Genomic DNA, 13,872 nt, shown 5'->3' on the forward strand with positions numbered 1-13,872 from the left:
GTTTAAACATACGGAACTGAGAAGCTCCGTGTAAATCAACAAACCCTGTTGCTTAGCAACAGCTTCAAAACAGTCGGCTGCAGTTGCAAGCGTCTGTAGCTGAAGCTGTTGCTATAGCTACAGACCTTGCAGTGCTTGACTGGGGGGGGGAGGTGGAAAGCAACGAGAACTTTAAAAAAAACATATAGAAAACGGCTCCTGATTTTTGCCGTTAGATCGAGTATTCCGGACATATAACCTCTGGATAAACCAAAGTTTCCTGTAATAGGCATAGTAAATAATTGAGGACCAAAGGAAGCTGCAAGGGGATGTTGATAATTTGATGGCATGACCAAAAATGTGGCAGATGGCTTTCCATGTCAGTAATTGTGAGGTGGTACATTTTGGTTTTTTTTAAATAATAATTATACTTTGGGGGAAAGCTAAGTGATGTGAAAGCACACAGGATTTCATAGAAGTTTATGGCACTGAAGGAGGCCATTTGGCCCATCGTGTCTGTGCCTTGGGTAAGGAACCTCAAGTGGATAAGGCCATAAAAAGCAAATTAAATATTGGAATTTATGGGTTGTGGTATATAATATAAAAGTCAAAATATAATGGTGAACCTATACAAAGCCTTAAGACCACAGTTGGAGTAGTGTGTGTAGTTTTGAGCTCCACACTATCGGAGGATGTTGAACCGATATGCTTACAGCGCAGATTCACTAAGATGCTACCTGACCTGAAGAAATACAAATATGAAAAAATACTTGGAAAAGTTAGAGCTGCTTTCATTAGAACAGGAGATTAAAGGGTGATTTGATGGAGGTGTTTAAAATTATGAAGGGATGCAACAGAGTCAATAGAAATAGACTGTTTCCAGTGATTGAGGGGTCTAGAATGAGGGGAAGTAGATATAAGATTAAATGCAAGATATTTAAGACAGAGAGCAGGAAAGGCGTTTTTGCAGTTTGGTGGGGCTGTGGAATGCACTATGGGTCTGTACCATGATTCAGTGCATTCAGGAGAGGGGGGTGGAGAAAAATGTGAGTGAGTCTGGATAGAGGCATAAAATGAAGAACTGAAGTGGTTTTAATCTTTTTAGTAAAGGACTATACATTTTCAGGAACAAAACAGCTCAGAAGGTTAGACTGTAGTGAACCGCAGAAATTATTTAAAAATGATTGATCCCCAATTGCTTGGCAAGTGATGCTGCCGATGTAGCAAGCATGTAGACGAAGAAGGGGTGGGGGAAAATAGCCAGGGTTTTCATTGATTGCTAGCCATTGATCCCTGCTGGAAGTCTACATATGTGGAATTCAAGTGGGAACAGGATTGGGCTCACCTGTGGTGCCCTTTATGGCCAGGTAACCTGCCAACCCTCACTGGCTAGGCTCACACATGATCATTTATTGCAAAGGGAATAGAGTATAAGAGTGAAGAAGTCATGCTGCCATTATACAGGGCATTGGTGAGATCATGCCTGGTCTCCTTACCTAAGGAAGGATAGACTTGCCTTAGAGAGAGTGCAACGTAGGGTTACTATACCGATTCCAGGGATGGGGGGGATTGTCCTATGAGGAGAGAGCGAGTAGACGAGGCCTATATTCCCTAGAGTTTAGAAGAATGAGAGGTGATCTCACCTGAAACATATTAAATTCTTAAGGGACTTGACCGGGTAGATGCTGGGAGGATGTTTCCCCTGGCTGGGGAGTCTAGAACACAGGGTCACAGTCTCAGAATATGGTGACGGCCATTTAGGACTGAGATGAGAAATTTATTGACTCAAAGGGTTGTGAATCTTTGTAATTCTCTAACCCAGAGGGCTGTGGATGCTCAGTCCTTGAGTATATTCAAGGCAGAGATCGATAGATTTTTGGATACTAAAGGAATCAAGCGATATGGGGATAGTGTGGGAAGGTGGAGTTGAGGTAGAAGATCAGCCATTATCTTATTGAATGAGGGAATAGGCTTGAGGGGCCAAATGGCCTACTCCTCCTATTTCTTATGTTCTTACTGGCCAGGTAAGGTAAGGTAGCAAAGGGTTGTTGGTGTCTGTGGAACTATACACTTGCATAAATCGCTGTGCTTAGGTGAAAAAATCTGTTTTGGGGGTTGGAAGTTGTTAAACTAAAGAGGGGGTATAGTCAGTATTTGCTCTTGAAGTTGTCCAAGTATATAATTCCCATTTCTTTTAATGTGAACTTGACCAAGATGTAAGAATGGTGCATTAGTATTGTAATAATTGAAGACAAATTGTTCAAGGGTTTCTTTTCATAACACAGTAAATTCTCCCAATTATGGTTTTCAATATTGATTCATGCTATATTAAAAAGTAATTATAAAAAGAGTGCAGCCTTTAATCAGGATATGGATTCCAGTATAACTTATTTGTGGCCCACTGTGTTTTGCAGTGCTGGGATAGGTCGGACCGGAGTTCTTATTACTATGGAAACAGCAATGTGTCTAATCGAGTGCAATCAGCCAGTGTATCCATTGGACATAGTGAGAACAATGCGAGACCAGAGAGCCATGATGATTCAAACACCGGTGAGTATTGATTACTTTTTTTCACCTGCCATCACAGTTGTCTCCACTGAAGCATTGAATTCAGGAAGTGGGATCAGATGCTTCTTTCGTCCGTTCTGGCTGAGTTGGTGCACTGCAAAAAAGGAGTACTTCACACAGTTTGTATTTAGATAAATCACTTGGATTTTAGTGGAGAGCATGATATTACTGTACAACAGGGATTCAAATGGTGTCCCATGTTTATGTCACTTGTGATCTTCATTCAGCGTGTTTTTAGGTAAATTTCCCCACGGTAAACACAATTCTCCTCCCAGGAATTCAAGCAAGCAGTTAGACTTACATAGAAACATAGAAGATAGGAGCAGGAGTAGGCCATTCGGCCCTTCGAGCCTGCTCCGCCATTCAATGAGATCATGGCTGATCATCCAAATTCAGTACCCTGTCCCTGCCTTCTCCCCATATCCCTTTAGCCTTAAGAAATATATCCAACTCTTTTTTGAATATATTTAATGAACTGGCCTCCACCGCCCTCTGTGGCAGAGAATTCCACAGGTTCACCACTCTCTGGGTGAAGAAATTCCTCCTCATTTCAGTCTTAAATGGCTTACCCCTTATCCTTAGACTATGACCCCTGGTTCTGGACTCCCCGGCCATCATAAACATCCTTCCTGCATCTAGTCTGTCCAGGCCTGACAGAATTTTATAAGTTTCGATGAGATCCCCTCTCAATCTTCTAAACTCCAGTGAGTATAAGCCCAATCGACACAATCTCTCCTCATACGTCATTCCTGCCATCCCAGGTATCAGCCTGGTGAATCTTCACTGCCCTCCTTCCATGGCAAGAACGTCCTTCCTCAGGTAAGGCGACCAAAACTGCACACAATACTCAAGGTGCGGTCTCACCAAGGCCCTGTACAACTGTAGCAAGACATCCTTGTTCCTGTACTTGTTCTGCTAATGCCTATTTATAACCCTCCATGAGAATGCCCACCAATGTGCCCTGTAAGCTGCGCAATATTCCAGGGAACCCGCGCGGCCGGCTTTTCAATACAAAAACCACGCATGCGCGGTATTTTGAGTAGCCCGTGCAGCCCCTTGAAGGGGCCAGCCAGGGTCAAACAAAATTAGAGGGAACATTGGTGCCCACTAGACACCCATTCATTGTCTCTCCTTTGCCTGTGAGTAATCACATAGCCTTTCATTGTCCCACTCTGATGGAATAACTTAAATAGCTATCTCAACATCACATATTTGTTCTCCCAAACCATAGCAGAGTAGTGTGGCGCACTAATGCATTGCAGGAACAATTCATCATCACCGTTAATCCCTTTGCACCTATAGAATCATTACCAGTCCTTCCCTGAAAACTAACATCAGTTCACCTAAATTTTCCCACCCCGTCCCATTATCATAAAGCAGTAATGAGGGCTAGGGCATGAATCTACAGGTACGAGCAACATGCCCATAGCCTGTGCAAGAGGCCATTTCTCGTATGTGAGGCTAAATGCTGTTTGACAAACAGCCATTCACCCATAGGCAGGCATCACACCCGAAGACCCCCCCTGTCCTTGCTCAGTGACCACATATGATTGCCTCCAACAGGAATCGTTAAATAGAAATTGGGAGACAGGCCAATTGTGCTTTCAAACTGCGTAAAGTAATCTGCCCTCCTAATTTTATACAAAAGCAAAATACTGCGGATGCTGGAAGTCTGAAATAAAAACAGAAAATGCTGGAAATACTCAGCAGGTCAGGCAGCATCTGTGGAGAGAGAAACAGAGTTAACGTTTCAGGTCGATGACCCTTCGTCAGAACATTCTCCTAATTTTATCTTGCAAGTAGGCAAATTTAGAGCAATCGCATCCCTTTCACAGATCTGTAATAAGTGATTTTCTAGCTTGAAAACTATAACTGATTTTTGTACTTTCCTCAAACTTGACGAGTCATTTTATTGTCTTTGGCATTCCTTGTGAAAAACTGAATTTTGGGAACCATTTATTTGTTGGCGCACACTTCTGCAAACTTTCTTTACTGGAACAGTAACTTACTACCTCAATTTTAAAAGCTTTTGTTCACTGTTCAAACATAGTGGAATTTTGTACTGAGGCTGTTATTTGCTTTAAAGTGCCAGCCATTCCTCGTGTGTTTGTATATGCAGATAAACTTGTAACCTGAATGTTAAATATTTTGATTTTTGACACGATCCACACATTCTTCTTGAACCAGGAGGCTGGCATATTCCCAGGTCTTATTATTAATGAATTCTCCGCTAGGAGAGACCCTAGAGCAATGCAGGTTGATTGTGCCTTGCCTGTAGAAGTTTAAATGAAGAAAGAGGTTTAAAATAAATGAACCATCACTTGCTGAACCAGGATTGCTGGGAGAAATTTGCTGTCCCTCAATTGGGTTGGGCAGCAGATCTTTCTGTGCTTCCAGTATCTGCTTGGTTAAATTGTGCTTGTTATAGTTGCACCTTGTTATGCCACCTAAAATACAGAGTGAGAGTTAGGTGTGGGAGCTAAGAATGATGGTCAGGACAGGAGGGGGTAGAGAGATTGGATTGCAAGCTTAGTCATTCGCTCTGGTGGTGAGGAATTGCGTCTTGAGATTAAGTGGATGCAAATTGAATGACAAACGAAATGTATGGCTGAGTTATGCAAATCATTGCATCCAAGTGATGGTTTCAGTGAATGCACTAGTCTCTTATTGAGGTTCTTAAAATAGTCCTTTTGGAAAAACAGGCTGTTGCTGATCTACCCACAGGAGTGGTTTAACATAGCATTGAACTATAAATGGCATTTTCCTTTTAATTTATTCTTTATGCTAAGCAATCATGCGTACATCTGCATCAGTCGTGGTTTTTGTTGATAATATGTCTGCTTTACCCATGTTTCCCACATCCCAAGAATAAATAAATAAATGTGGGACCTACGTGCTCTTGGTGACTCCGTGCCATAGTTACCATTGAGCAGGTGGGGGTGGTTTTTAACCTTTGCTCAGTAAGGTGAGCGATGTTGGTGCTAAGGAATGAATTTCTTTTCCATAAAGTCCATAATTGAGATCTCCAGGTTAGGGTATAACATTGAGTAAATTTTCCCCTTTCCTGTCCCAGCAATTTCCCTAATCCGACTCTCAAAAGAGGTTCTGCTGCTGCACCAGTGTGATATTGCTTTCTTAGACTGGGCACCCCTTCCACAATGTTGCTCATGTTAAATTGAGTAGTGTTGTGCCATGCCCTCAAATAAGCAGGTTTTGACTATATTTTGTCTGCATTTTAAGTACAGTTGTGTCCTGATTAGTACAAATCTAGTTTGGCAAACTATTCAATGCTCCGATTTGGACTTGAATTGGGTTTCCGAGAACAATTGGAATTGTGCTTCGATTGGATATGTGTATTCATAATGGACCTTTCTCTGTTTGGATATTAGTATATTGTCAGCTGGCTGTATTTGGATTGTAAATCCAGATAAAGATAAATGTTGTTGTACCTTTAACGGGACTCCCGATAGAGCAGAAGAAAACATGATGTCTACATCTTACACTTTTAGAAAAAAACGATAAAGCATCTGAAAGTACACTTCCTCTTCCACTTCCTCCGCCTCAAAAAAAAAAGGCTGTATATGGGGGGGAAAAAAGTGAGGCAACTCTTCTTATTTACAGCAGTCAGCATTCCTTTGCCCCAGGGAGCTGTTTCAAGGATGTAGAAATGACAGAGCAATTCCAGAAAAAAAAACCTAGCAGTTGACATCTGGGACCAGCCTGAATTGCCAAAAGTCAGTGCTGGCTTTTGAGGGACAGAATTACTACTGAAAACGACAAAGTACTCCTCTAAACTGTCTTCTAACATAGCTCGACATACATGTTAAATAAAGGTGATACTGCCATCTGGTGGTCTGCAAGCTGTATGCACGCACTAACTGAACTTCAAATCTTAATTTTGACTATTGATCATAGTTGTTTGCTGGGTTTTAACACTAGTGCTAACTTAAGTTCACTCCCTCATTTATTATAAATTGTTAGTTTCCTTGTACCACAATATGAAGGGAGTCCAAAAAGAGCACCATCTTTTGAACAGTCAAAAAAAAGCGCCAGTACTTTTTACCTGAATGAAGTGGCATACCTGCTTGCTCTCCTCAACAAAAGGTATGGGTGACATTCGGGAAGGTAAGTCATCATGGGGAAAGGAGGAGTGTAAAAAATTTAGCAACAACAACTGGCACTTACACAGCGTCTTTAATATCGATTTAAAATGTCCAAAGGCCCTTCACAGCTGTGCGAGGACCGATGAACGCCGAGCCAAAGGAGGAGATATTAGGAGGGCTGACTGAAAGTTTGGTCGAAGAAGTGGGTTTTAAGGAGGCTCTGAAAGGTGGAGGTGGAGAGACGGAGTGGTTTACAGTGAAAATTCCAGAACATTTGGCGTAGCACGCCAATGAACAAGACTCTAGCATCAGAGGAACTGAGTTCGGGAGGGGCGGTTTAGGGTTGGAGGCGATTACAAACTCCGCTCAGGGCTCAGTAGAACACCGAGGTGGCAAACAGCCTGGTTCAGCTTGAGACAGTGGTCAGGGAGGGGGGATGAAATTGGTGGCAAGAGTACAGAGTTTGTTGTTGAGGCTGAAGACTATGGTTTTGGCCTTCCCAGTGTTTAGCTGCAAGAAATTGTCACTCATCCAGGACCGGATGTCAGTCAAGCAGTCTGATAACAGACAACGGGAGGGTGACGAGCAGTGGTGAAGAGGTAGAGCAGGATGTCGTCAGCATACTACTGGAAGCTGACCCCATCTCTGCAGATGATGTTGCCAAGGGGCAGCATATAGATGAGGAAGGTGGGGGGAGGGCAAGGATAGATTGTTGGGGAGCTCCGGAGGTACTGGGTGGAAGATTTTTCTGTACAAGTTACCGAATTGGAGCAATTATGTAATTTAACAACGATATACAAAAGGTTTGTCATAGACTTGTATGAAATAGATTGCGTTCTGTTGAGTGTGAATTTGTTGAAAATAAGCAACTGACATTTTCCTTCCTTTCTTCCTTCCCGCAGAGTCAATACAAGTTTGTTTGTGAAGCTATTATGAGGGTGTACGAAGAAGGCATTGTGAAACCATTGCAGTCAACACTGTACAATTAGCCTAAGGATGAGGCCTTTGCTTATTGTTGAAACTGGTTTGCTGGGGGTGTTTACAGTGTCATAATGTGCTTGCACAACATGCTGCCCTGATGTGAGTTTGAGGATTGGAAGATTGGCAAACTGGAGCATGGACTATGAGAACCTAAGCACTGTTGCACTTTATGTTCAAAAGAAAAAAAAAAAAGAGTTTCTGCGTGTGTGATCATACTGATGACAATTCCGATGATCACAGTTGCCCTCCGCTCGGAAATGCCGTGTCCTCTGCTCTGGTTTTGTTCAGGGAAATTGTCGGCTTTTGGATTCCTCTGTAGTGCCAAAAGGGAGAACTACCTACATGACTTTTCCCTCACCTGCCTATGAATTTGTCCTCTTCCTTGCTGGCTTAACTGAGGGAGTTTATTCAACAGGACCACCTTTAACATTATACATTTTCTGTTCATGAGATTGACTTAACCACCTTTACTTGACCCTTTGCAGAGGCATCCATGAACTTGAAAGTGAAAGTGTGCGCTGCAGTGGAATTAGTTTGTTTTTATTAACAAGTGTTTTCACGCCGCCTTTGACTAACGTACAGATAAAACTCTCAGCCCTAGGTTGTGTTCTTTAATGTAGAATATATTCAAAATTAAGGTTCAGTGAGCACTTATTAGTCAAATTGACCCAAATTGTCTCACTTTCAGATTTTGATGTGCAGCTGTTTAACCTATGATGAACCTACAGCAGTCACTCAGTGCATATTCTCCTCTGTTCCCTGATCAAAGATCTTACTTTTTCCTGCACTTATGTGCCAATGTTGCTAAATTAGTATGGACAGCAAGAAATGTTCCTTTATATAAAAAAAAAAATTATTTACAGAGAAAATAAATGGTAATTTTTCTCAGTGAAGTCCAACCAACAGTAACATCAAGTGATTTCTGGGCTTGACTAAGCATTAGAGCCTAAAATGTAAATAACTATATTAGGAAATTTAGCCTTAACCACCCATTTCCTAGCGGGGTATTAGAATTTGGGTGCTGGTTACTGGTTAGCTACCTTACACATTGGCTAGGACAATCTACTCCAAAGACTTGAGTTCATATCCAGCCCAGGTGGTGAAATTTTACCTGACTGTTGTCTTTAAGGGTCACCAAATATATTAAGCTTTCCTTCTCCACAGGTCTGATCCTGCAGTGAACCATGCCATGGGGAAAGGTGTGTGCCTGCAGTTTTTTTTTAATAATTTGTTTCCTAGGCACTTCCTGATGGGTGCACACCTCCCCTATTGATGCCACATATAAGCTTGCTCTACTGTGTGCCATTTTAATTCCGTTGTCAGCACTAGTCTTGCACCCAAAGAACTGCACAGAAGAGGTGCTGTAGGGTAATTTTTATAGTAAGACACTAAATCAAAGTACTGAAAGGTACAAAGCACAAATAGGGGGTTGTAAATTTCATGATGGCTAACTTATGAAATGCTGATGGATGTTGCAGTTTTGCTGGTCAGTATTCCAGCAAGCGCTTGCAGAGCTCTTGGCTCCATTTATTAGTATATAAATAAACATAGTCTCACTGCACGCATCCTAATCATGCCTTGTTTTGGAGGGGGAAGCTTCAGCTCGTGGAAAAGAAAATGTTGATAGTCAGGCACAGCGAATAGCAAAAAAATATGCTGCCTGTGAACGATTAAAATGAAACTTTGGAAAAATAGGGAAATATATATATATATATGGTAGGATATGAAAGATCTGCACAAAATCTTAGTTTTATGATACTGGAACCCTTTGTTAATAACTGATGTGATATGTGTTTCTGCACAGAACTAGGAAGATATTTAATAGAATTATTAATAGTTTAGATTAATTCAACACACCACTACTTATCTGACATTGTTAAATCTTGCACACAACATTTTAGTTTTAAAAAACATTTATGGCATAAAGTAAAAAGTAAGACACTTAGATGGGTTTTTTTTTAAAAAAAAGATATATTTTTGACTCTGCAGGATCCAGAGGAGATTGGGACCTCTAAAAGCATAATCTCAGTGAACAGTATGAATCCCATTGAAACCAAACTTTTGCCAGAGAATAAAAATGGATGAGTGACTGTTTAATTTATCCCTGTCTAAATATCTGCACATCTGTACTCGTGTGTATTAACGTGTTGTACTCCGTGCAGCTGTAAATAATGCTGTCAAGTTGAGCGCAATGAAATCCCATTCACCTGGTCAGGATTGGAGAAGCAAGTAAGCAATTGGAATGGTGAGAACAAAGGGTTAAGCTACGCACAACCAACAAATGGTAGTAATGAACCTCCTTTACTTCCCTTTTATTTCCTTTGGTCTCCTTGGTTGTGCATAACTGCAGTGTTATTTTTATTAGATTTACCTTGAGGAAGGAGGCATGTGAATTGGTTCGTTTTATTCTTTGTGTCATGCTGTATAATGAACGTGAATGTATCTATCAACCATGCAAAATTGCAAGCGGTAGAGTAATGACTGTTGGATTTTAAGGATAAATATTTTTCATACCATTTGTATAAAAAATAAAAATTAAAAAGTTTGTAACATTTCCATTAAAATTTTGCAGGTTAAAAAGTGTTTAAATTGTAAATAAGAGCAATACTATTGAAACGGTCAGTTCAGTGCCAATTCATGCTGTACAGGTTGATTTCTCTATTGCTTACTGACTAATTATGCAGGTTTAGCGTTTGGATGGTTTTCCATTTTGTTTAGAAATTTGGAAGTAATTTACAAATTTCCTTTTCTGAAGTCATATTAAGGGCACTTTATATTACAATATACTACTGACTGAATTATCAAGTGATTTGCTTTCAGACACAGACGCTAACCCTAAACGTCTCTGCTTTGTGTTATGGAGCTTATACGAATGCACACTGATTGATTTGATTTATCTTTGGATTGGGCTGTTAGATCTAAGGAAGTTTTTTAAAAACGCATCTGGTTAAGCTATCTACACTTATTATTTAATATTTGATACTGAAAGAGGGTAGTCTACCATTTCGGACTGCACCCAGCGTCTAAACTCTAGGGTTCTCACAGCTAATATTAGAAAATGTCAGTGTGGTTTGAAAGCTTTGTGTCATTTCAGCATAATTTGGGGGCAGTAATGTCCATCAGCCAGTATTCGCCACTAATCTTTCTGCTCAAAATCCCGTCTGATTTCTGCCCTTTAATTCTAAATACTGTTAATTGCAGCTGTAGATCAGGCCATTTGATTGGGCACAAGGTTAATGTATAAAGATTTTTTTTGAAAAATAAAATATATTGCAGAACTAATCTAAAGTTTAGTTGTAATGATGTTTTCTAGTAGCAGAACTTTTAAGAGTATTGCATCTTAGCAAAGCGGGATCTGTAAAAATAGGATCACTTAATCCGCACATGCCTGGGCTCCTACGTATAAAGTAAGAAAATAACAACGTGGGAGGGTGGGGGGAATCTCTAGTGCAGAGTTTAAAATGAACGAGTCTCTTACCACTGTGGATAATTCATTTACTAGAGTGGGCTATTTGAGTTTGATTAATTTGAGAATGATTTATTTGAAACTTGCTCTTAGAGCTCCTGATTAACAAGTTTAAACCTGTAGCTAATAACTAATAACGCTGCCAAGTGTTGAATACATACCTAAGGAATGGTTTAAGTAAATGATTGAGGACAGATTGCATAAAATAAAGTTTGAGTCATTCCTACTGCTGAGTTGTCCTACAGTTTAGACAAAACACTCCAAAGGTACCTAAAAGGGGAAAGAATATGTTCTAGATCTATTTTGCATCTCATAAATATGTAATTAATTTATTTGATTTTATTATGCTTAATATTTGACCTTCAAAAAATGTTGTATTTAAAAAAAAAAAAAAACCCCAGGACGACCAATTGTGATAAAGCTGCAGATTAGTGATGTTGTAATAAATATGCATAATGATGCTGACAATTATATGCTTTTTTTTCTAAATGAAAGTAAAACCTTGTGCCTGATCCTGCAATCTGAACTGTACACGTTTTTATAATCTCGTCAGTAAAATCTTCTAATTGCAATTTTTATGACGGATTTAATTTGATTTTTAATTTGCTGCTTTCAAACTGCCTAGAAGTACTGTTGGTACTGTACAGATTTAATTAAGGAAATGCTTGTTTTCCTTTTTCATTGGCTTTTTGGCCTTCACTTGAATTTTATCGACACTGGAAAAAATGTGAAAAGGAGTTGAGCTTTTGCAGTTTCTTACTGTATGCTTTAAGAAGGCCTTATTCATTTCAATTCTCAATTAAAAGTAGCTAATGATGCCCTTGTTGTTGATGCCCAACAAATAATACTAGCTCGTGGGGTATCAGCAGTTAAAGGGTTGACTGTTGCAGTACCAACTTTGTACAAGCAATCAGTTGTGGGGGGGGGAATTACAAATATTCTATGTATGACTCGCTCCCTTCTAAATTTTTTGTGGATATGTATTTAATTTCACTTGACCAGAATTGTCTCATTTAGGTACGAACTTAATAGTTTACTTGTGACTCTTAATTGCTCTGTTACAAAAATAAAGAAAATGTGCTTACGTAATTTAAAGTGCAGCACCTGTGAGTTTATTTTTGATGGGGCAGCTGTAACAATATGTACTTAAATTTAATAATTTTGTAAATATTTTGTTTATTAAAATTTCAGTTTTAGCTGGTACTTGGATTCGTTTGATTCGAGATTTTTCTGTACATTTTAATGAGGTTTGATTTGATCCTGTACATAGTGACCCAGTTACAGCATGTACAGTTAATCTTATGCTTTGTTTATAATAGTAAAAACTTGGTTTTAACAGCAATCTGCAGTTTTGTTGCTATTCTGTTTCAGCTGGCTAATACCTGTGTCTGCTCTCTCATTTCTACATGGAGGATAATGTGAGGGAGGAGGAGAGGAGAAAGGCTACACTTCAGTAGCCATGTAGAGCGTGCCATCGTTTGCTAAAGGGGCTTCACTCTTGAAGTCTTCATTTTAAAATAAATTGACATATTGGACAATCGCATGACATGACCAGAAATATACATTCTGGTGGGGATTTATTGGTTATCTCTCTTACCGGGAACCAGAAACTGAAGGGCCTTGTAGTAATTTAAGGAAGCAACCTGATATCGAGGCAGCTTTTAGAGGAAGTTATAACTTGACCTCTGCTCTTGCTTTTGTATAATCATCTTCAAACATTGAAAAGATGCAATTCTTCCACTTCTAGAAGAAAAGATTTCTAGGCATAAGTAGAGCTACTGGTGAGAACCTTGAGAGGAATTTGACCTGTTCTAGTTCGATGTATGCTGTGTTTTATTGCACAAAACTTGGCAGCGTAGTAACAAGTGAGCAGGATAGTAGCAGACTTAAAGAGGACATAGACTGGTCAAGAGTTTGTCATCAGGTAATAGTTAAAAGAACAGCCCCCGAGACATGGAGACTGTACCCTTGTGTTTCTGTTACAAATATTGGGTCTGCTCAAGATATCCTCTCTGGTTCTACGTCATTGGCTGCTCCTGTAGACAGACTTTGTGACCCCTACAATCTAGAGTACTGTTGTTGCCCGGTATCTAGTGAGATGATATTTTGGCCTGGGGTTGTGTATACGGGATACTCTTAATTGCCCAGGCACCACCATGTGTGTTAGAATAATAGAATCTTGTAGCACAGAAGGAGGCCATTCGGCCTGCCGTGCCTATGCCGGCTCTTTGAAACAGCGGTCCAATTTAGACCCATACCCCAGCTTATTACCCATAACCCTGAAAATTAATCCTCTTCATGTACATGTCCAATTGCCTTTTGAAAGTTCCTATGGAATCTGATTCCACCGCCCTTTCAGGTAGTGCGTTCCAGAGCGCAACAACCCTCTTGGGGGGGGGGGGATTCCTAATTTCCCCTCTAGTTCTTTTGTCAATCATTTTAAATCGATGCCTCTAGTTACTGACCAGAGGAAACCATTTCTCCTTATTTGCTCTATCAATTTTGAATACCTCTTTTAGGTCTCTCCTAATCTTCTTGGCTCTTAGGAGAACAATCCCGGTTTCTCCGATCTCTCCACATAACTGAAGTCCCTCATTCCTGGTATCAGCCTGGGAAACCTCTATACCCTCTCAAGGCCTTGACATCCTTCCTAAAATGTGGTGCTCAGAATTGTACACAATACTCCAGCTGAGGCCTAACCAGTGATTTGTAACAGTTTAAAATAACTTCCTTGTTTTTGTATTCAGTGCCCCCATTTACAAAGCCAAGTATCCC

General features: G+C 40.1%; 1 protein-coding gene across 5 annotated transcripts in view; it reads left to right on the forward strand.

Moving 5' to 3' along the window:
• ptpn4a (protein tyrosine phosphatase non-receptor type 4a) overlaps positions 1-12,300 on the forward strand; it is a 264,046-nt gene extending 251,746 nt beyond the window's left edge. For all 5 annotated transcript variants that reach the window (XM_085986873.1, XM_085986872.1, XM_085986874.1 and 2 more), the window contains 2 exons: positions 2,394-2,529; positions 7,553-12,300. In XM_085986873.1, the coding sequence (XP_085842999.1) occupies positions 2,394-2,529; positions 7,553-7,639 (223 nt within the window). In that variant the 3' untranslated portion in view covers positions 7,640-12,300. The remainder of the gene's footprint in view (positions 1-2,393; positions 2,530-7,552) is intronic.
• The last annotated feature ends 1,572 nt before the right edge of the window (positions 12,301-13,872 follow it).

This window comes from Somniosus microcephalus, chromosome 4, assembly GCF_052327205.1.
Source record: "Somniosus microcephalus isolate GS21.2 chromosome 4, FLI_Smic_1.0, whole genome shotgun sequence".
In the NCBI taxonomy this organism is placed as follows: Eukaryota; Metazoa; Chordata; class Chondrichthyes; order Squaliformes; family Somniosidae; genus Somniosus; species Somniosus microcephalus.